Raw genomic sequence first — 21961 nt, 5'->3', positions numbered from 1 at the left:
CACGTTTGTATCACACTGCCAGAAGAATACGGCAAATTAAGGCTCAAAGCATTACATTAAGTACCAAGTCAGCCCAATGGCCAATAGTCCCAGTGATGAGGCAGTGAAATTATCATATAACCACTTTTCTCAAAAGCCAGAGGTTTGTCTGTTTGCCATGGGTTTGGTCAGTTAAAATATGATTCTAGTGTACATTTTGTTCCTTATGAGATAGTTTGTGCTTGGTTTGTAAAGTAGGTCACTACAAGTCACATCTAGGCTGCTGGATATTTGGTTTTAAATGGACATTGTCACCACTTAATAAACAATTTTAACTTGTCTGATATCTGATATAATTGTTTGTATTTCTTACACAACTCTAATATAATGAGCAGGATAACTATAGCAACTACCATGTTCTCCACTTTCCCTACAATTAACATGTGATAAGTTTCTTTTCAGTATCCTTGTGATTCACTAAAATTCACAATGTCATTAAAATGAAAACCAGAAGTAGTAAAACACAGTGATCATTCTTAAACATCCACACATGTTGAAGAAACGTTTATTACAGCACACAAAATTAAAACAGCAAACTTAGAGAAATAAATCCTCAGTCAGGGCTTCTCACTAAACAAGGCAAAGCAAGGATTCCTTTGAATATCCAAATGTACCCTCTGTTCATTTCTGTGGAAGGCAGGAAATACTAAATTGTTTTGTTAATTTCAAAAGTGTTATTGATATCTATTGATTAAGATTTCCCCTATGAGATGATGCGACACAAGCAGCGCGTATATGAAATGCAAGCAGGGTGGGCTAGTTAATTCTTATTTGCTTGTTTTTACAACCCTGTCCCCTAGAAACACATTTATATAAAAATGCCACAGTCAGGCACTCATTAGTTTCTGACGAACATTTCAGTACAGACTTAACTCCAGAGTCACGAGTCTCTTGTTTACCTAAACACAGTGGTTTCTGTTGTCAAACTTCCTTTGTTTCTGCATGTCTCCATGTTTTACTCAGCCTGAAGTTATTAGGACTGGTCCTGATTCTCTTATTTTTTTTTTAAATGCCAACTTGAGAATGTATGGTCATGGAGAGGGAGATAAGAATGGCAGAGGCCCTGTACATACTCCTAAACCAGAAACCAGTTAGGCCTGTGGGGTAAAACCCAAAAAGGAAGTATGTGCATAAGAACCCTTCAACTGGAACTGTATTTGTGACAGCTGAAATGTTTAGGACCGATATATAAATATTTCATATTGGAATGTAATTCAGGTTGCATGCTAATGCACAGTATAGGATCTTTATAATTTACCAATGCAGATGAGTAAAGAAAAGTTACCAGCGTAAATCACTGAGCTCATCATGTAATACACAACTGTGATCCTTGTGTAGGCAACATACAGAAATTTGAAACCTTATAAATTACATATTTGCTTTAGGTGTTATTGGAGGTGCATACCACAGCGTCAACCTCCAATTCGGTTCACAGCAGACAAGCTGCCGTAATATTTTCTTTACAAAATATGCACTATATACAGAGGCATTTACAAGCAACTATTAAAAAAGAACTCGAAAAACAAAAAAACAACACAAAAGAAAACTGAAATCTAAACAAATCTATAAGGAAAATTTAAAATTCATTTCCAATGAAGCAAGGTCTACTGGAGAAGAGACCACAAAACATAAACTGAATAAAAACAGTCTCTTTATAAAAGGTTTGTCATCAGGTGATAAAGGAACCAATTCATTATTGCTGTGCTTTGTGGGTTATGTGATTCTAAAGCTTCATTTCACCCTGAGGAACAAAAAGCAAAACACTTGAAGTGATGCATGTTATTAACATGTTAAATATACAGCATATGTATAAGTAATCACTTACAGTGTTACAAGCTCCACGTACTGTAGAATCTACTCTTTTTAACCGATTTCCTATTATGAAATAAAAATTGGAAAATAAACCAGGAACAATTTGGAAATAAATTATATTAAATCTATGCTGGAAGCCAGATTTTGAGCCTGCAAAATTGGTCTGGAGTGTCTTCATTGGTAACTGTTCTCTACAAACATATACAGGGCCAGTCAAATGGTTTGGGTGGGCTTTAAGCAGTAATGAACAGAGTAACAGTGTCATTCCCTTCACTGGAGTACAGTTTTTGTTGAATTTAAAGTTAAGGAGGTGCAGCATGAGTGGAGGGTGACAAATAGGGAGATAATTAGCATCTTGCGAGGACACTCACATGTACCCACCCTTAATTATACTTTGAACTGATAACATTATTTTTTCATCCCTGTAAAGGGGAAATTAGCTACCGAGACCAAAGCCGTGTTTTGGATCACACTCTAAATATGTTTATTTCTGCTGTGAAGTTGCACATTTTAACATGGTTGTCCGTAGCACTGACTCACCTTTGAAGCCGGACTCTAGCAGCTTTTCAAAGTACTGCAGTGTTTGGCACTTCGAGGACTCGTTACTAAGTAGAGTAATCAAAGGCGAGGGATATACTGTACATTGTGATGTAGTGCTGAGAGAAATGCTGAATAGCAACCCTCACATGGCCATCATTTTGACAGTAAAGAGTTGCCTACCATAGTCAAAATTTCTATCATCATCATTCTATCATTAAACTTTATATCTGGTAAAACAAAAAGTAAATCTGCTACAACAACTTGTCACAATTAGAAATGCGCTAAGCAATTCACTACTTGTAGCCACTGAACACTGTAACTCGCTAGGATTTCTGGTGTGGTTGCCTTTCATTATCTTGACAGTTTAAAATATATGATACACAACAAAGAAGTAACCCCATAATGCGCCTAATATGTCATTTCAGATCATCTTTCTATAACAACTATTAGTGCTCTCACTGTGTATTTTGTAGAAATATACAATGGATTCATTTGTGTTTGGCTCAAATTAAAAATGAGATAAAACGAAGTGTGATTCAGAGAACAAATTAAACAGAAACCCGTTGGTATTTTAAAACATTCACATTTTAACTGTTATTTTCATTTCAGAATAGGAAATCACTTGACACAAAGGTACATGAACTTTGTAAGCGAGAAGCAACACTGCAATTAACTTCATATTAAATAATGTTTTTAATCCTACAACTGAGGGAAAGGGAATCGTTAAGTCACCTTTAACACCGCTGAGTGGCCAAACACTAACCCCATCTCTGCTTGGTATTAACATGTGATGTGGATACTAGAAACCCTTTTCTTTGTCAGGCTTTTGTAGATTTTGTAACTGCTGGATTTCAACATGCTATGCAGGAGACTACAGATATGTGGCTATGACATGGTAGGTTGAGGTCACATGACAGCCAACAGCATCTTGACTGCACACTAAGTGGCTTCCAGGAGTGCAATCTGTACTTACATTTTTTTTTTATACCAGTGAGTATCTACATTATGCATGCCTGCAAACGACAAATTTTCATGTAGGATATAGGTGTGATTAATTTGGAGCAAAGCTTGGTGTTATGTCATCCAACCAGTGTATGCACATGAGGAATCAAATATCTTAATAAGCTATTCATCCACATTTTTGACAAAAGAAGATGACAAATGCAATCAGGGAGTAAAATGTAGGCTATTTCAGTCTCCAAACATGTTACTATATTATGATGGAGCGCACACACGGAACTCTTTCATGTCCAGTCACTGTGTGGTTGTATTGGAGGGTCGTTGTGAATGTATGCTGAGAAAAAACAGCAATAGCAAGCAAAGCCACCAAAACATTTTTGTCAATGACATGATTCAAGATGTCATCATCCATTTATATAATCTTCCATCCACCCATGGCCCCAGCATCACAATGTTTGTGCACACAAATACACAGTAGCTGAAGTATTTGGACAATGAGTTCCTTTGGTCTTTGCCAGAACCATTCTGGACTACATGTTCATATCCATATGGTTGACAACAAACAGAAGGAATAAGAATGATGTGTTGTTCTATTCTTAACTGGTCATGAGTTTAGAACACATTAAAGGCCTGGTTCCAACAGGAACTGGCGCTAGCCACAAAAATGGAGCTGGAAGACCAGTGAAGTACCATTTAGGCAGATGTTACAAGTCCCTGAACATACAGTGGCGTGAAAAAGTGTTTGCACCCTTGCTGATTTCAATTTTTTTTTGCATGTTTGTCACACTTAAATGTTTCAGATCATCAAACTAATTTAAATATGAGACAAAGATAACACAAGTAAACACAAAATGCAGGTTTTAAATGAAGGTTTTTATTATTACAGGAAAGAAATCAGAAACCTACATGGCCCTGTGTGAAAAAGTGATTCTCCCTCGTGTTATGACACGACTCCACCATAAGGAAGAGACTGGGCTAAAATGGCCTGCATGGAGGAGATCCAAGATGAAAACCACTGCTGAGCAAAAAGAACATGAAGGCTAGTCTCCAATGTCGCAACAATTCTGCAAGGTGAGTGGGTTAAAATTCTCCACAGTGCTGAAAAAGACACACTGCAAATTATCGCAAATGCTTGATTACAGTTGTTGCTGTAAGGGGTTTATGGGGTAATCACTTTTTCCACACAAGGTCATGTAGGTTTCGATTTTGTTTTCTTCTAATATTAATAACCTTCATTTAAAAACTACATTTCATGTTTGCTTGTGTTATCTTTGACTAATATTTAAATTAGTTTGATGTTCTGAACCACAAGCCTCAAGTGTGACAAACATGTAAGAACATAAGAAATCAGGAAGGGGCCAACATTTTTTCACACCACTATGTGTAAATGTTGAGTTTTATGCAATGAAGTGAATAATGGCTCAAGGAGAGAATAAGCTTTAGCACCAAGCAAGCTGATTGAAATGATTTGAAACTAAACAGTAAATGAAATCACTTGATTCTACAGTAGGGGAATACTTTTGTTTCCATAGCAGGACTTGGTTTTTGTCTTTGGTGAGAAAGGGTAGAATGCACAATGAGTATTTAACTCTTCCCTTGATGCCATCTCATGCCACCAAATTCCATTTTTCAACTGGCATTAAATTTAAAGAGACTGAAGTAAAAATATATAAAAATATAAAAAAGTAACGTACATCACACAGTCACTGGCATTCAGGCTGCTTTCTGCTGTTTTACTAACCCTACTTCTGGTGCATCTGTGACATACACATGAGATAACAGAAAAAAAAAAAATAACACAAAAAGAAGTCATAAAGAAAAACTTGTCTATTCGCAGTAGGGAATTACATTTTTAAATGAACGTACAACTAATTCAAATGACAGATTATCAGATTGGTGTGTTTCTGGACATTCAGAAATGGCTTAGTCAGTGGCTTAGGCCACTGATTTGTGGTGCAGCAGATGTTGACCTGAAACTCATTGTCCAAACACTTGTCAAGTTACTCATGTGCTCCTCCAGACTCCCTCGACAACTCACCATTGCACTTTCACAAATGTACAAAACATAATTTATCTTCTCATAGCCATTAAAAATACTTTACAAATATTTTAGTTTATTCCCGTGTGTCCAGGAAACTGTTTAACATGTGTCATTTACACAGTCATATGTCTTACACACATACGACTTCAAATGGGAGTGTGATTTATTAGTTAGGAGTCAAATCCCTGCATGCCTCATACAGTGTGCAGCTGCAACTTCATGTGAAGTGTGTGCGACAGTCTACTTGCCTGCTTGTCCCTTTTGTAGGTATTTCTCTGTTTGTGAGAGAGTTCATAATGTGTTTCTTTTGCCACGTGGTGTGTGGTAACTTATTTACATGTGTCAAAACGACCTTTCTCTGAGTTTCTCTGCAGATCAGCATGTGCACATGACTGCATGCATGTTTCACACATATCTCTATGTGACACACATATCATTCCTGTGCATGTGTGTGTATGTGTTTAGGATGACATGCCGTTGACCAGGCTCCGCAGCTGTTTCACCACAGTCTCTATCAGCTTCTGTTTGTCTCTGTCATTCTTCCGGAACTGAGAGAAGATGTTGTTCTTCTTATTGGTGTCCTTCATCCTGGATGCAAAGATAAATGGGGACAGAGTCAGTCAAATGTTTGAGTGCAGTAAGACATTTTCTTAGTGTGGACGAATGGCTTTTCTTTTAGACAGGTAAGCTGCTGTAATGCTGTCAGTCCAGAGCAGCAGATTTAACAGCTGCATTTCCAAGATGATTCTAGAGGTGGTAAAAGAAAACACTGCCTAGAGTGAAGGCATCCTTCTGATCACTATGAGCAATAAATAATCTATGAAGATTATTTTGTCACCAGAAGGTGGCAGTATAGGCTAGGTTACACATTGCTGTAATCCTAAATAAATTAGATGTATAATATTTTTTTGTCAATAAATCTAGAAGGTTAGAATAAACACATCCAGTTGGCAGTTGGTTTTGGCATCTATGGAAAAGCATGACTTACATATATATATATCCTATTGGGTATACTGTAATTATTATTTTGTTGATATCAGCCAATATCAGTTGATATTGGCTATACTTTTTGTTAACAAAGAAATTGCAATACTAGTGAATGTAAAAAGGGCTATTTGACAAGAACAGGTGCCACATACACAGGAGAAGCAACTTCTTGTCTGAAAGAAGCTGGAACAGCTGATGAAAAATACAAATATAAATTTACAACCTAATAAGTTGTGAAGAAATGTATTAATGTATTATGCCATTTCCATTATTCTTTTGTCATACAATAATTTACATTGTGCAACAAAATATGTTCAGGAAATGCAACTAATGAGTGTAAATATGAAGACCACAATATGCTCTATTGTAACACATATTGCTTTTTCTTTGGTCAATATAACTACACCATACTACCAGGCAAGTTTGGACAAGCTTTCTCATTGAATAAGAAGTTGTGACCAAACATTTGACTGGTAGAGTATATGCGGTCCAACTGATGGCTAATGTTCATAATTTCTGTGACACCTGAGGTACAAATTGTCAAAAAGAATGGACTAAGCACTTTACTCTGAAAAATAAATCAAATACAAAAATGTCCTTGAAGGCAGTCAGCAGTATACAAGTAGGGGGGGCTCCAAGGAAAAACGGTCAGGAACCACTGCTCTATACAGTACAGAGGAGGTACAATAGGAGACATTCTACTATAGAGTTTTCTATACCAGAGCATGCATGCATTAAAGGAAAGAAAAGCAGTGAGGGTGAGGGTGCTGTACATACCCCCTGTACACTCTGAGCAGCAGCAGAAAAGCAGCAGAGAGGAAAAGATTTAGAGGAACCAAAGAACAACAAATGAATCCAAACACAAAAAGAACAGCATCACTTTCATGTCCACATTAAGTTTTTATGTAATGTATTATAACAACTGTAATTGAATTTTTTTATTATGAGCAGGACGTGCAATTTTCTCCTCATAACATTATTTCAATTAACATTCACTTGAGCTTTTGCTAAACATTTTCATGTATTTTTTCATCTTTCTGTCTTTAATCTTTTAAATTTAAATTTATGCTAATATACTAATAAAAAAATATTACATTAATAATGCCATCTGTGACAAAAAATATGCACTGGCAAAACTTATAAACTCTATGAAGGATGTGCATGTTGTTTTTTTTAATTACAGATGCAGCAGTGACGACAGGCAATAACCAGCCTGATTGAAACATCTTGAGATAGACTATTTTGCATAGCTTCTGTTATACCTGAATCCTATCCTAACACTAGTACTCTAATACGTTCAAAAGATACCTCAGCCTATTGTTTACCAGCACATCCCTCGCCTCAAATGTGAATTTTTACTGTCAGTTTTCCTATTAAATACTGAAATCCAAACCAGCAATGTGTAAACATCACACGCACTTACTTCTCCAACAGAGCCAGGGCAGTGGCTGGGTTCACTCTTAGGTATTTGGAGGTTGGCTGACCATAGTCTGCCAAGTAAGTCGACCAGTCCCACACCATAAACAGGTCCAGGAGCTACAGTAACAAATCATGTACAACACTGAGATGTGCAAGAAAGGCATAGGGCACTTAAAATAAGACAAAATAAACGAACAGATTAAACCTTAACAGTGACATAGGGCTACATCTTTCAAAAAAGAAAACAATACAGAGAGGCATTTCCCTCTGTAACAGTCCATCTTTACTGGATACCTTTTCGTGATACATATTGATCAGATAATTTGGTGAGTATTATCTCATGATTCTAAAACCTATGAATGAGTAACTTGATTCAAGTTCTCCTGTTATAGTCCGATTAAGGCAATAATTAATTTATTTCACGTGCATGTAAACGCACTGACTGAGCTTGTATCTGAGAGATCCAATCTCTGAACACATGTTATGGTGGTCTGGGACGGATTTGTCCGCATTCCTTTGGTAGTGTGAACACAATGCATCCTGAGTTCCATTAAAGATCCCCTATATTCAACAGCGGTGCACCTGCATCAGTTTTACCTCATTCATACAGGAAAAAAAAACACAACACTATTATAAATGATGACCCGAGAAGGAAAACGCATCATATGTGACATTTGTTCATTATTACAGTCAGCCTTTTAAAATATTTTGTCTGCATAGTTAACTAACAATGTAAGAATTTACGAATTAATATCTAAGTCTAACTAATGACAGGACCAATAAATAATAACCTAACATGTGTGCCAAAGTCGTGTTGCACACACATAAAATAGTGCTGTTCTCAGAGACAGTAGCTGTAATATTCTTCTGCACACTGAGTGTGTCAGTGTCAAATTGCATACAGAGCACGAAACTGATAAAGAAAGATAAAGACCATCAGATTTACCAGGTCATGGCCGTGGAGGGTTAGGGGTATCAATTTAAATATTCCTGTGCACACTTAACACTCAGGTATCTTAAGCCCTCCCTCTGTCTTCTCTCTATGCCACTCTGCATACATACATGCTACGTTTACATGCTATGTAAATATAGCAACATAGACCATAAAAGTTTTCACTAAGATTGTCTTATCAAGATTGACTTGATATAAGAATATAAAAATCTAAGAAAAAATCAATAAATGAGTCTTAAACTAAATAATTTGTACTAGCTAATTTTACAGAACTAAACTTGTACCAGTCAGCAAGAATACAAAACACCACTTTATACCTGTCTTAGGTCAATGAAGGCCAGCTGAAGCGTGTCTCCTTGAAAGCCAGGGACTGGTTCTGAGCTGGCAAACACTGAGAAGAAATAAAAACACCACCAATCATTGCAAACTGAAATATTATACAGTATAAACTGTGGTCACCATAAGCTATAAAAAATAGCAATAAAATAGAAATAAATTTCTGCACAGCAGACTTTTTCAGGCATACTTGGCAGTACATACAGTATATTAACATGATAATATTACACTATGTACAAGAATAAATATATAAGCATATATCTGTAGCCACTTTTGTACATTAGGTTTAACATATATTTAAACTAAGGTAGAAAAAACTTAAATTGTTTTTAAATAGTGTGACCCTTATAGTTGGGATGTGCTGAAAATATGAAGTCTCTAGATTTCTGTTAACATTAAATAATTAATACTTAAATACTCACATTCACACTGAATAACATCTAAGTTGAATTGTTGAATGGCCCCCATACTAATCTGTTTGAGTTCTGTGTCCAGAAGCATCTGCATCAGTGAGGTTGACAGATGCTTACAGGCTGACATACAAGCTGTTTGGGCCACTTTTCCCTGCACAGAGAGAGATAGGGGAATGAGGGAGGTACAGAGGTAAAGAGGATGCAAACAAGGGGAACAAGATGAAAATGATTAGGATGGAAGCAAGGACAATAGAGAATGCAAAGAGTACAAGGTTAAATGGTCAAAGAACAGAAGGATGATGACATCACGATATAGGTAAAATGGAAATATGGGGGGAGATCAAGTCTGGCATATCCAAGGTTTTTGGTGAAAATATGTACAAGTCATAACAATAACCAACCATGTACTATCTGGTCCAGGAGTCCACAACCTATAGTTGTGTGAGAATTTTTCAGTTTTCAAAAGTTCATTTACAATAAACCACCCTTCTATCTAGATAATTTTACAACTGCCAATGCCCACTTGCACAAAATTATGTCATGTACATCATTAGTATACTACAAGAAATGCAGCAAAAGAGCTGTTAAAGGTGAAGTAAGCCAATCCTGTTAAAGACTGAAGGTATTTTAAGTCAGTATACAGAATGTGAAACAGAAACACTTATTTTAACCACGTATCAAAGAGGATTGACTATAACTCTGTTTTGTTATCCTCTTCAGCTGTTTCTCAGCAAACTTGCTCTCTTGGACTTCAGCATGTTAGCACTAGAAAGATTTGCTTAAAGACTTCCCTTCTGCTACCACTGCCATTTCTGGCTGGAATACAGTTTCATGGATCTGCTTGCCACTTAGGTTTTCCCATTTATAGAGTCGTACACAAACTCACCAGTCTATACTGTAGGGCAAGCAGAGCTGGATAAACGTTGCTGTTCCACTGTGAGACCAAGATGTGTTTCAATCAAAAACAAAGCCATTTTTGTCTTGGCCCGGACGGCTTTAGGAAATTCGACATCCACAGCATATACAGTCGATCTGTAGTGTACCATCCTTTAGCCACGGAATGGCCAACTTTACAAGGTATATGCCAGCTGACATATTGACAAGATGACAATGAAGTCTTAAACACTCCCAACTCCTGATCTCACATAGTCTAGACCAACTATACAACATAAGAAAATGATTGATTATAAACATTTTAGTAATTTTAGTTCCAGTGTATATTTTATTCTGTAAAACTCATAAAAAAGAGAAGAAAATCCACAAACCACAGCCAAACACATGCAGCTCAATCGAAAACACTCATGTTACACTCCACAAACGTCATTAGCATCATGTTTACTGTCACCACTCGAGGTCCTGTGATTTTTGTGATGTCTGTTTTAAATATCCACACTGAAACATGTGGAATGCTACAAGTTAATCTTAACTCAAATGGTGACAAACATATCAATGAACATTATAAATAACATATATATGCCAAATGTATAATATAAAGTCAAATGTATATGGTAAACTGGAGCAGAACGGCAGTACGAAAAATCTTCTCACACTTAATCCTGCGGAAAAACTCATTTGTGATATGGTGAACCCATTGTAAAGAATAATAAAATGTATCAAATACATCATATCAAATGACCACAGAATCTTGAAATAAGAAGGTCAATTTTTAATTTATGTCTAAAAATAAAACAATGTTTATTTTCCTACAGCTCCACAACATCCAAGCAAACATCCAAATTCATGTAGACAATTAAAAGGCAATAGTTGCATGTGGTATAGCAGCCCGCTCTGTCTAAACAAAGACCGAGTCTGCTACAACTGCATTTCAATGAAAACTGCTTTGGCCTTCTAATGTTTTTGTGATGTTTGCATATTTTAAAATGGATGTGAGAAAAACAAGCTTTTGTAAATCAGAGACAAGTTTAGTTCTGTATGAGTTCAAAAGCCACGTCAAATAATATAGATGTATAGGAATAAGTTGAGAAGGTGTGAAGGTAGTGGTAAAATACTCTAATATCAATTAGCTTTACTTATGGCTTTACACCAAATGTCAATGACAATGAAGTCAGAAGATGTCAGATGTTCTGACCAAGTGTCAGGTTAACACCTGCATGATCTGAATGCATAACCTTTGGCCTATGTATTATAAAATATATCCCAACACAGCTACATGATATATCTCAATGAGTGACCCAAGTTTCTACAAACAATTATCACAATAATAGTGATGGTGTTGAATAAAACGTGAGAAAAGAGGGACTGAGGAGATAAAGAATAAAGGACTAGAAAGTACAGTAACACTGACAATGTTTGTCAGCCCAGGTCTTCTCATGTTACTTAGCAATCATGTGGCAGCAATAAGCAGGGCTACTAGATTTAGTGGCATTAGATGTTCAGATAGCTGAGGAGGGAACATGGTAAAATGTTTTGCTTTATCTCCAGAAAACCTAACATGGGCAACTGACTGTTCCAACACGCATGACGATGCATAAACTGAGGCCTTTTCAGAAGGAAACAGACTTCTTAGAATCCTCCTCAGAAGCCCACATCCTTAGCCAGGCGCCACAGATTTTGATTAATCTTGTGATCTCATGAATCTTGCAAGAATTGAGCTGCCTTGTAAATAAACGCACACACCTGGTAAAATACAGGCCAACAAAAAATGGTGTGTAGCTTATGGGGGAATAGTGGACATTTGAGTTAATATTTTGTTGCACATGTTGCCCACTTTCAAAACAAAATTGTTTATCAACAAGACATGTAACAATTCAAATTTGATCTATTTTTTTGAACAACTACAGAAACTAAAGCTTCCCTTTTGTAAGCAAGACACAGCAAAAATATCACATTACCTATTGAAACACAGAAAAAGGGATGGACTTTGTTTTTCAAGCAAGGTTCAAAAAAAGGGAATAAACTTCATTGGCAAGTATCCACCAACTAGGCTACTAGAGTATATATTGTACAGAGGCTAAACAACCTTGGTTTCTGAACATATTAGAAGACAAAGAGAAAACTGATTTGAGAGGCTATCAAGAGGCTTATAGCAACATTTAAGGAGCACCACTAGCAAATAGTGGTTTATTGCCTACATGTATCAATTATCTCTCCTCTTATTTCTCACAATGTAAGAGATATGGAAGGTTTTTGTAGAGATGAATAGCAAAATATTTTCAAGTCAAGATGTGCCAAGCTCATAGATCTATACACAGAACAAACTATGTCCTGAGAACAACATAAAATCAAAGGGTGCAAGATATTCTTTCTCAGAAATGTAACACCCTGGTTATCAGTGGTATTGCAGGTTGCAATTTTAAGTTAAAGGGATCAAACAAATCATTTGAAGTGATTTAGTGATATGATAAAACATCTGCACACCACTGTTAGAATGTTAAGTTCAACTAGATACAGGTTTCAGGCTTTAACCATTATATGAAAAAATTAGGACACCCCATTGAATATTTAATTCTTTCTTTAAAAATATTCACATATCAGTGTCTAATCTTGTTTTAATTTACCTCTGGGGAAAATTAAGTGATTTAATTGCAGGTAAACAACTAAAATGAACCTTGTTTTGCCCATTAAACAAAAATACCAATAAAATTGTATATTCTAACTGAAGAAAAAGTTAGGACACCCTACTCCCTAATAGCTAGTGTTACCCCCTTTGGCTGAAACAACCTCAGTGAGACAGTTCTGGTAGCCATCTACCTGTCACAGCTATAACTGTATTTACAGATGGTCTCACATGTTCCTCTGATACACAGTCGAATTCTTGGTGAATTATATAATGGTTAACTGGTCAGGTGCAGCAAAGCATCCCCAAACAATGACACTTCCACCTCTATGCTTCAGTTTGTATGAGGTTTATTTCCCTGGGGCCTCATTTATCAACCGTACACATAAAATCTTGTGGTAGAACAGTGGAATTAGACATAGAAACTATTAAGAGAGTCACAGTGTTCAGCAACCTCAAACTTCACATGTTACCACATATTGCCGGACTCCTCTAATAATACACTAATAAGACACTTTGAACAATTGGTGTGACAAACTATAAAAGACGACCTGACAAGAAAAGTTGAAGTACACTACTACTGCTTATCTTGTACTATCGCACCCAACCGGCATGACTGGCCCTCTTTGTCATGATCTCAGTGAGGGTAAAAAAAATAAAAAATCTTTTCATTCTTAAAGGGATTGTTGCTACCATATATGATCAGTGGTTTGTCTGGCAAACTTCAGTCTGGCCTTCATGTTTCTCTTAGAGAGCAAAGGTTTCCTCCTTGCATACCTCAGATGAAAGTTAAACTTGCACAGTCCTTTTCTGATTGTAGAGGCATACACTTTCACATCAATAGTAGCAAGAGCCTGCTGTAGACCCCAGGATGACATTTTAGGGGTTTTTGAGACTTCTTTTGGCAGCTTGCAGTCTGCTCCCTTAGACGGCCAGATCTGTATGCTGGCAGTTGTTTTGAATGTCCTCCACTTGTAGAATATTTTCCGGGCAGTGGAATGAAAGATTTTAAAATTTTTCAGGATCTTTTTAAATTCCTCACCAGACTCATAAGCTACGGTCTTCTTTTGGATGATCTCAGACAGCTCTACTAATCTCACTGTGGTATTCATTCTCTATTGAGTAATAAAATCTTTGAGTAACAATGTTCTAACCATGTGCACCTGATGAAATACACCTGTGTGTGATCTTTGCCATTTTAAGTGGGTCCCTTTGTATTCCTCACCAGAAACTGCATTTTTTTTTAAATATTTTACAGAAAAGTCTTTTCTCTAGTATATTAGTTTTATTGCTTGAATATCTCAGTATTGTTCAAATTGATATTAAATACCCATATGTCCAAATATGTATAAAATACAACAACACACAAATCTTAAAGGGTGTCTTAATTTTTTAACATGACTATACATCCATTGGATAGTTGAAATTCTTTCCAGCTGTGGTACATGTCACTTGGACCTAACTCATTCAAAGTTGATCTAAAGGGGAATATCTGCTACTTAAATGCAAATTTGTGAATGTTTTCTGTAGGGTTATAATATGTGTCAAACATGTGCATGCGTTTCATGTCGTCTCTGCCCGTAAAATGGCATAGGTGTTTGAAAATCCAGACCGATTTACTCACCGACATTGATGCATGGTCATTGTTGTTATTCTGAGAAGGGAACCCCAAACCAACCAAAAATGGAAGAAGGGGAGGGAAAAAGGGAAAGGACAGGAAAAGAAATGTGGCAATAATAAATGGACAGGAGGAGGTAAATTCAACTAGAGATATGTTGCATGCTTCACAAGAGAAATTAACCAAGGAGAAAAACAGATCAGTCACAGCACTGTTATGAAAAGAGGTGTGAGTGGGGATACGTAGACATTCTTGACAAACAAACTGAACTGGAACTTATTCCACACAATGACAGATGTCAGAGAGAAGAGCAAGCGAGTCACCCATTAGGAAGGGATAATGGGAAAGGAGTGAAGAGACTGCAGTTATCAGTCATCTGATCGGAAACGGAGCTACTGACAATGTCCATCACATTCGGCTATCACTACCTTGTACCTTGTTTAGTTGAAAAAGAGGTTCACCAATAAGTAACTACCATGCATTTGTACAGATCAACAATGCACAACATAAGTACAACTCAAATGAACAATGAAAACTAATTCATCTTCAGATCTATATTTCACAGGGATGTAATGAACATGAAGAAAGCAGCAGAAAAAATGGGGGTATGGGGAAAATGGTAAGTGAGCTGAAAAAAGAATGATCACATCCCCATTCTTGATGAAAAAAAACAATCAACACAGCAGACATTAGAAAACAGCTAAAATGAGACTAAAAACAAAAACACAATGTCAATGTCCCACAGTCCCCAGGGAGATGTCGAAGTTTCAACTGATCAGTGTTAGTGGGTGGATCAAACTCACCGGTAGGTGTGTGAAAACCTGGAAAGTGGAACGTAGGAAGTTGATGAGGTCCATGAGGTATCCTGAGGCGCGGCCATCTGACTCAGCCATGCCCCATTCATAGTCTGCTAGCTGGATGAACTCATCAATTTTCTGGTTTAATTTGGTATAAATCTCTCCCTCTGCAGCATGACGAGCATCCTGGAAAATAACGTTTCATAAAGGTTATTGAAACTAATGAAACCAGGAATTTTTAGTTTTTCCTCACAGCTGTTGAGAGCTGCTGTCAGAACAAGTCTTTAAAAATCTACATCCACAGCACTGTATGAATCTTGATGAAGAGTTTTAGTTTTCTATGCTGTTTTTTTTAATCCAGTTAAAATTTTTTAATATAAAATTTTATTTACAGTGGAGAGAGACAGGAAATGGGAGGCAGAGAAGGGGGGAAATAACATGCAGGAAAGCTCCCTCAACGCGGGATTCGAACCGGGGCCACCTGCAGCGTAGCCTCAACACATGGGCTGGGTGCTCTATTCACTGAGGCAAACACTGCCATTTTTTTCTGCATTGAAACCTACATGACTCTGTGTGAAAATGTGATTGCCTCCTAAACCTAATAACTTGTTGGGCCACCCTTAGTAGCAACAACTGCAATCAAGAGTTTGTGATAACTTGCGATGCGCCTTTTACAGCACTATGGAGGAATTGTGACCCACTCATTGTCACAAAATTGTTTTAATTCAGCCACATTGGGGGGTTTCTTAGCATGAACCACCTTTTTAAGGGCATGCCACAGCATCTCAATAGGATTCAGGTCAGGACTTTGACTAGGTCACTACAAAGTCTTCATTTAGTTTGTCTTCAAGTTGACCTGACATTCTCCTTCAGGATTTTTTGGTAGACAGCAGAATTCATGGTTCCACTTATCACAGCAAGTCTTCCAGGTCCTGAATCGGCAAAACATCCCCAGCCATCACACTATCACCAGGTTTTACTGTTGGTATGATGTTCATTTTCTGAAATGTGGCCGCTTTACACCAGAAGTAGTGGGACACGCACTTTCCAATTTGTCAGTCCACAGAGTATTTCCCCAAAAGTCTTGGGGATCATCAAGCTGTTTTCTGGCAAAACTGAGACAAGTCTTCATGTTCTTTTTGCTCAGCAGTGGTTTTCATCTTGGATCTCCTCCATGCAGGCCATTTTAGCCCAGGTTGTAACCCTTTTTTAACACAGGGCTATTTAGGTTTAGAATTTTTTCCCCTTAATAAAAACCGTAATTTAAATACTGCATTTGTGCTTACTTGCATTATCTTTGTCTTATTTTTAGTTTGATGATCTGAAACATTTAGGTTTGACAAACATACAAAAAAATAAGAAATCAGGAAGGGTGCAAACACTTTTTCACACCTACTGTATAAAATTCATCACTGCACAGATCAATGACACCGAACACCACCACAAAAATGCACATTACAATCAGATTTTACCTTGAATGTGGACAAGCCATAGAGTCTTGTGGTGTGAACTGTTTCAGGGGAGACATTGGTGATGTTTGTTATAAACTCTTCCAGATATCTGCAGGCCTGCTCCAGGTGGGTGGTGTTAATGATGATCTGCACCAGCTACAGAAGAAAAAGTTGCAGTTTTAAGCTTGGTTTACATTCCTGTAAGACTCTATGCAGACTTGTGCTGTAGGGGCTACTCTGTGATGACATTTACACCAGTCAGCCACAACATTAAAACCACTGCAGCAATTTTGTATTGTTTTGTTAAAGTTCATCAGTGCAATAAACATTAAAAAAAAAAATCGTGCCAAATAATTGTGATCTCAATTCAAAGCAAAAAAACTTGTGATTCACATTTTTTCCAGAATCGTGCTACCCTATTAGGAAGGAGGTCATTATGCCTGATTGGTGGATACTTGTGTGCTGTTGTGTTGTTTGTAAGTAGACCGTTTAAATTTTAGTCTGCAAACATTCAGCTGTGTTAAGTTTCTCGGGGTACTTCACACAAAGGTCAGTGGAACTGAATGGGGTTATTGAAAGAGGAGGTTCTACGGTGTACAGTGGAACTACGTGTACCAAAGCATGGAAGTGTTTTGCAACAATAAATCTGGACTAAACTAGATAACGAAAAACCTCAATCATAATGATAAGTGTGCATGATTTCTTCTCACCTCAGTCAGTCCTATGTGAGGTTTCTTGATGAGGTTTTGCAGGCAGCTGCTAAGAGTTCTTGTCAGAAGTAGGTTGGTCGACTTTCGCAACATGTCATCAATCTCTGTTGAACTGGATACACAAATAAGTTTAGGCTCAGCAAGTCCAGACAGTTTACAGTTGCACAACAAAAACAAAAAAATGAAATATGTAGAAATGTTCCAACCCAATGACCCAATCAATTTAATGAAACAGAAACATTACATTTGTGTATTTGTTTATGAGGCAAAATTACATATCTGTTAGTTGCAAAACTTAATGAAGCTCTAACATTAGAAGTTAGTTTTAAGAGCAAATTAGAGTCCAATATTGTGGAAGGACCTAAAGCCAGCTGTTCATGTGAAGAAACCAACCAACATCTCAGTACTGAAGCAGTTCTGTAGTGAGGAATGGGCTAGAGCTTCTCTTGCTGTAGACTCATTAACAGCTACTGGAAACAATTAACTGCTGTTATTGTTCAAGAGTGCCACACCAGATATCAGAAACAAGGGTTCATTAACTTTTGCAACTGAAAAATGTGGTAGACTTAGACAGAATTCAATGATCCATCCTCATTTTCAGAAAAAAAACACAAGTAAAACATTTTTGTTTCATTTGTTTAACCGGCTTCTTTTTGTCTACTTTCAAAACTTCTCAGGACTCAATTGGCTAATGTTTTTAGTCATTTCTAAGGCAGAAGAGTATAAAAGGAAGATTTTAAGCAGTACTCTATGTCAGTGTACCTGCGATGAAGTGACTCTGAGAACTTGAGGCTGGCGTAAATGAACTCTTTAACCTGTGTGTAGATCTGAGGAACAGACTGGGACATAGGCAGCTTCTTGGGAAAGTCTTGCTACTTGCACACACAAATACACAAAAACAGAAAAAAACAACAGGATTAAATGACACTCTTATAAGTAAATACAGGTCATCTGCTGAGGATCTCTCTTATGTGGCTGTAAGAAAATGAATGTACAGGTTCGAGTCTGGTGCATGAACTCGTTACCTTCTCTATCTCTGCATCATGGAAGGGAAAGCGGCTCAAAACCAGTTTGTACTCCTCTTCTGTATCCACTGGGATGGGACTGTAGTTGTCAAACTCAAAGATTTCCCTGCATGAAATAAAGGTTATCATGTAATTTTCATGGTGGCTTGTTCACATGTTGATAAAAACAAAATTAGATTTTTAACTTTTCTCAGTCTGCTAATTCATTAAATATAGTAAGATGTTTTAGAAATGTAACATTAAACACTTTCTTTAATCTTTCTCTAATCTTTCTTTAACCTTTCGAGTCATTTGTGTAATTTTTGCCCAAAACTAAAAAAAGGCATTACAAACAGTTAGTTTAAACCTTTTCTTGAACTATTTGAGAATAGATTTTAGGCAAATTAGGTTTTGACATCTTTTGAAAGTAAACACTTTGGATTTTTCTCCCCAACAGTCAGAATCTGAAGGATTTTTTTCTATTCTTATTTTTTTTTTCAATAATATTTGCCTTCAAAGTGACTGTAACGGTGGGGACTGGAAAACACAATGGGACCACTAGTCCCATTTCAAATTTGACAACAACACTACAGAAAATAAGTAATTTCTAAATTTTTTTTGTGAGGATAGCAACAGCTGTACAAATGGTCAGTCATGATCTTGGGCTCTAATTAAAGATTGCAGTTACACGCTTTGTATTTCTGTGGCGTAATTGTGTAACAATATTGACACCCCCTATACGCACGATTAGTGTTACGGTACTGTAAGAGCACATAACTGGTCACTCTGGGAAGCCAAACTATTTGTCCAGAAATTCATTAGCTATTCAATGTGCGCCCCTCACCAGCAAAGTGTGCTGCAACTGGCTCGGACTTCATGCGCTGCAATTGGCTAATGCTCAAAAGGTACAGACCTTTTGAGCATCAGCCACTTGCTGGCTATTTCGTGATTCTAGACAGTTGTGCTTCTAACAAAAATTGTGAAAGTCAGCGTACATTGCACCATTATAGATGAGTCGTATACATTTGTCTGATTGCGACTGGTCTGACATAATTGTTTACTGAGCCTGCAGTTATGATAATATCCTGAAATGGTCATCGTTTCAAATCATTCTAATCACAAGAAACTGTGAACTCAACAGAAAGTGTTAGTTCATCTCCCTGAACCTGAAAACGATAACAGTCACACTAGGAGCATGCCTTTCTAAATTATAGTCATAAATGAATGATGCCCACCTGAAAACCAGTGCCCATTTCTTCAGCAGAGTTTCATTGTACTGATCTCTGACCTCAAACAGCAGGTCAAATAGCCGGTTCACTGGGAACCCATAAATCTGTACACACATACAGAATACCAAATGTGTTAATCAAAGTTGTTCTGTACACAATTCGTATCACACCTCAAAGTGTCTAATTAAGGACAGCTCTGGCCCAACCTGTAGTGTGTCAGCAAAGATGACTATGAGATTCTTCAGTTCAAGGACCAGGTCTGGGTCGTTACAGTATGACTGGAGGTATAAACAAAACAAAACAAAACACATTATAAGAAGCCTTGGACGCTGCATATATAATGTATCATTAGTGTACAATGCAGATATAAAATGTATTAAGGTTGCAAAAGACATATACACACAGTCATAAAGCCTTACTAAACCCTGTAGGAACAGCTAGTGAATGAAAAAAAGAGCCCAATCATACAAAGGAAATTCAAAACAGCCTCCAGATCCCACCTGGTTGTGTTGGACTGGACAAGAGCAGGCATAATCATGATGTCACACATTTTGAGGCCTTCATTAACAACTGCATGCTCAACCCTTGCTGTCATCTTCTACCTTGACTATAACCTTATATTATGTGTATTTATCAGTCAGTGAATGGAGGCTCTGTCAGCATAAATAGATTTATTGTCATTAGCAGTCAATTCCCTCTCAATGATACACATGTGTTGTATTTGTGTGTGCACCTACAGAGTGTGTGCGGAGCACAGCAATAATCTTGGAGAGGGCCATGTTCCACAGTTCATCAGTGAATGCTCTCGTCACCAGCCCCTGGGTCGCATGAAGGATATGGTCTTCAACCACAAAGAACCTGATGACATTCACAGAAAAAACACACACTGTGAAATTTACTATTGACACAAACAAAATTGTCTGACATGCATATCATCATATGACAGGAATAGCTTACCCTACAATCTGATTGAAATATCTTCTGTAACCTTCCACTGTCTCGTGCTGAACACACAAAAAAGACACAAAGTCATGTCAAACACAGGTGCATGAAACAACACAATTTGTAGAACAAAATTTTCTTTAAATAAGTGTCCCAAGGCATCATCTGCAAATTGTGCAATTTTTCGTACTCCACACTCCATAAATATACCCTTTATATTCTTGTTTTGTTTACAATTTGAATCTAAGTGCTCCTAAAAGGTGAAATGATAGGGATTGCCCTTACAGTCTCCACAATCCTCCCACTCAATACTACAGAGTTAATGAGCCGCTTAAAAGTCTTGATACTACCTGTCGATTTAGGTGCATTTGATGTTCGCTTGTGTCTGCTTCCATTTGATAGAATTTTTCTGATCTGAATGAATTAGAGCCTTCTAATATCTTTGATCAGGGATTACTGATGTTTCTCCCACCTCCAGTGCATTTGTCAATATATTTGATAAAAATGTGTTGCAATTTTCTCGCCATGTTTTATTTTCTGATGATTATTGTGTTACGTCAAAAGTTAATGTAGTAAGAAATCCAGGATGGATTCATTCAGAGTAAAAGAAAGTTTTATATTTATACTTGAAACAAAGACAAAAGGGAGCGAATCTATGAACATGAAAAAGCTGGTTTCCTGCACCAAGAATAACCCACAGAACCCAAGGTCATAAAGCAGCCTGACTGCCTTTGTACAGTGTTTCAAGCTTTTTGACACAATGCTCTACAACCCCTTTGTTTTACGCCCATTCGGCTTTTGGCTTGAAGCTATTTGTCATGTTTGCACTCTTGGCTCGTTGTCTTCTTTCCTGTGTATAGCTTCTTCCCATCCACACTCTCTGATCCACTCTCATGTGTATACTGCTGTTCAAGTTCATTGTATATATCTGCTTCTGTTATCATTTTATTCTCAATGTCTAATTTATGTTACAGTTTTTCTATTTTCTTGCATGGTTTTTATGCTTATTTACGTGCTTTTTAATAAAGCTGATTCTGATTTTGTCTTTTTATGTTTCTTTTTCTTTTCTAACTTTAGCACAAGTCTGACTTTTTATTTGGAACCGGCCAAGATAACCCCAAGAGTACCTTATGCTTAGTAGTTCTTATACCAACTTTGAGGAGTTCAGAATTAATGGACAGTCACTGACAACAG

General features: G+C 37.1%; 1 protein-coding gene across 9 annotated transcripts in view; it reads right to left on the bottom strand.

The window, feature by feature from the left end:
• Positions 1 to 528: 528 nt before the first annotated feature.
• exoc6 (exocyst complex component 6) overlaps positions 529 to 21961 on the bottom strand; it is a 34522-nt gene continuing 13089 nt past the window's right edge. For 2 of the 9 annotated variants that reach the window (XM_047608618.1, XM_047608622.1), the window contains exons 11-25: positions 20783 to 20829; positions 20563 to 20683; positions 20032 to 20103; positions 19832 to 19929; positions 18618 to 18723; positions 18355 to 18464; positions 17593 to 17704; positions 16904 to 17038; positions 15438 to 15617; positions 14641 to 14670; positions 9509 to 9650; positions 9068 to 9141; positions 7803 to 7915; positions 7157 to 7168; positions 529 to 5980 (exon numbers count right to left, since the gene is read on the bottom strand). In XM_047608618.1, the coding sequence (XP_047464574.1) occupies positions 5854 to 5980; positions 7157 to 7168; positions 7803 to 7915; positions 9068 to 9141; positions 9509 to 9650; positions 14641 to 14670; positions 15438 to 15617; positions 16904 to 17038; positions 17593 to 17704; positions 18355 to 18464; positions 18618 to 18723; positions 19832 to 19929; positions 20032 to 20103; positions 20563 to 20683; positions 20783 to 20829 (1479 nt within the window). In that variant the 3' untranslated portion in view covers positions 529 to 5853. Of the gene's footprint in view, positions 5981 to 7156; positions 7169 to 7798; positions 7916 to 9067; positions 9142 to 9508; positions 9651 to 14640; positions 14671 to 15437; positions 15618 to 16903; positions 17039 to 17592; positions 17705 to 18354; positions 18465 to 18617; positions 18724 to 19831; positions 19930 to 20031; positions 20104 to 20562; positions 20684 to 20782; positions 20830 to 21961 lie in introns of those variants that run through there. The other 7 variants (XM_047608620.1, XM_047608625.1, XM_047608621.1 and 4 more) reach the window with 4 other exon arrangements.

This window comes from Mugil cephalus, chromosome 16 (assembly GCF_022458985.1).
Source record: "Mugil cephalus isolate CIBA_MC_2020 chromosome 16, CIBA_Mcephalus_1.1, whole genome shotgun sequence".
Classification (NCBI taxonomy): Eukaryota; Metazoa; Chordata; class Actinopteri; order Mugiliformes; family Mugilidae; genus Mugil; species Mugil cephalus.
Note: the sequence above shows the minus strand (reverse complement) of the source record. Positions and strands in the feature narration are given on the sequence as shown.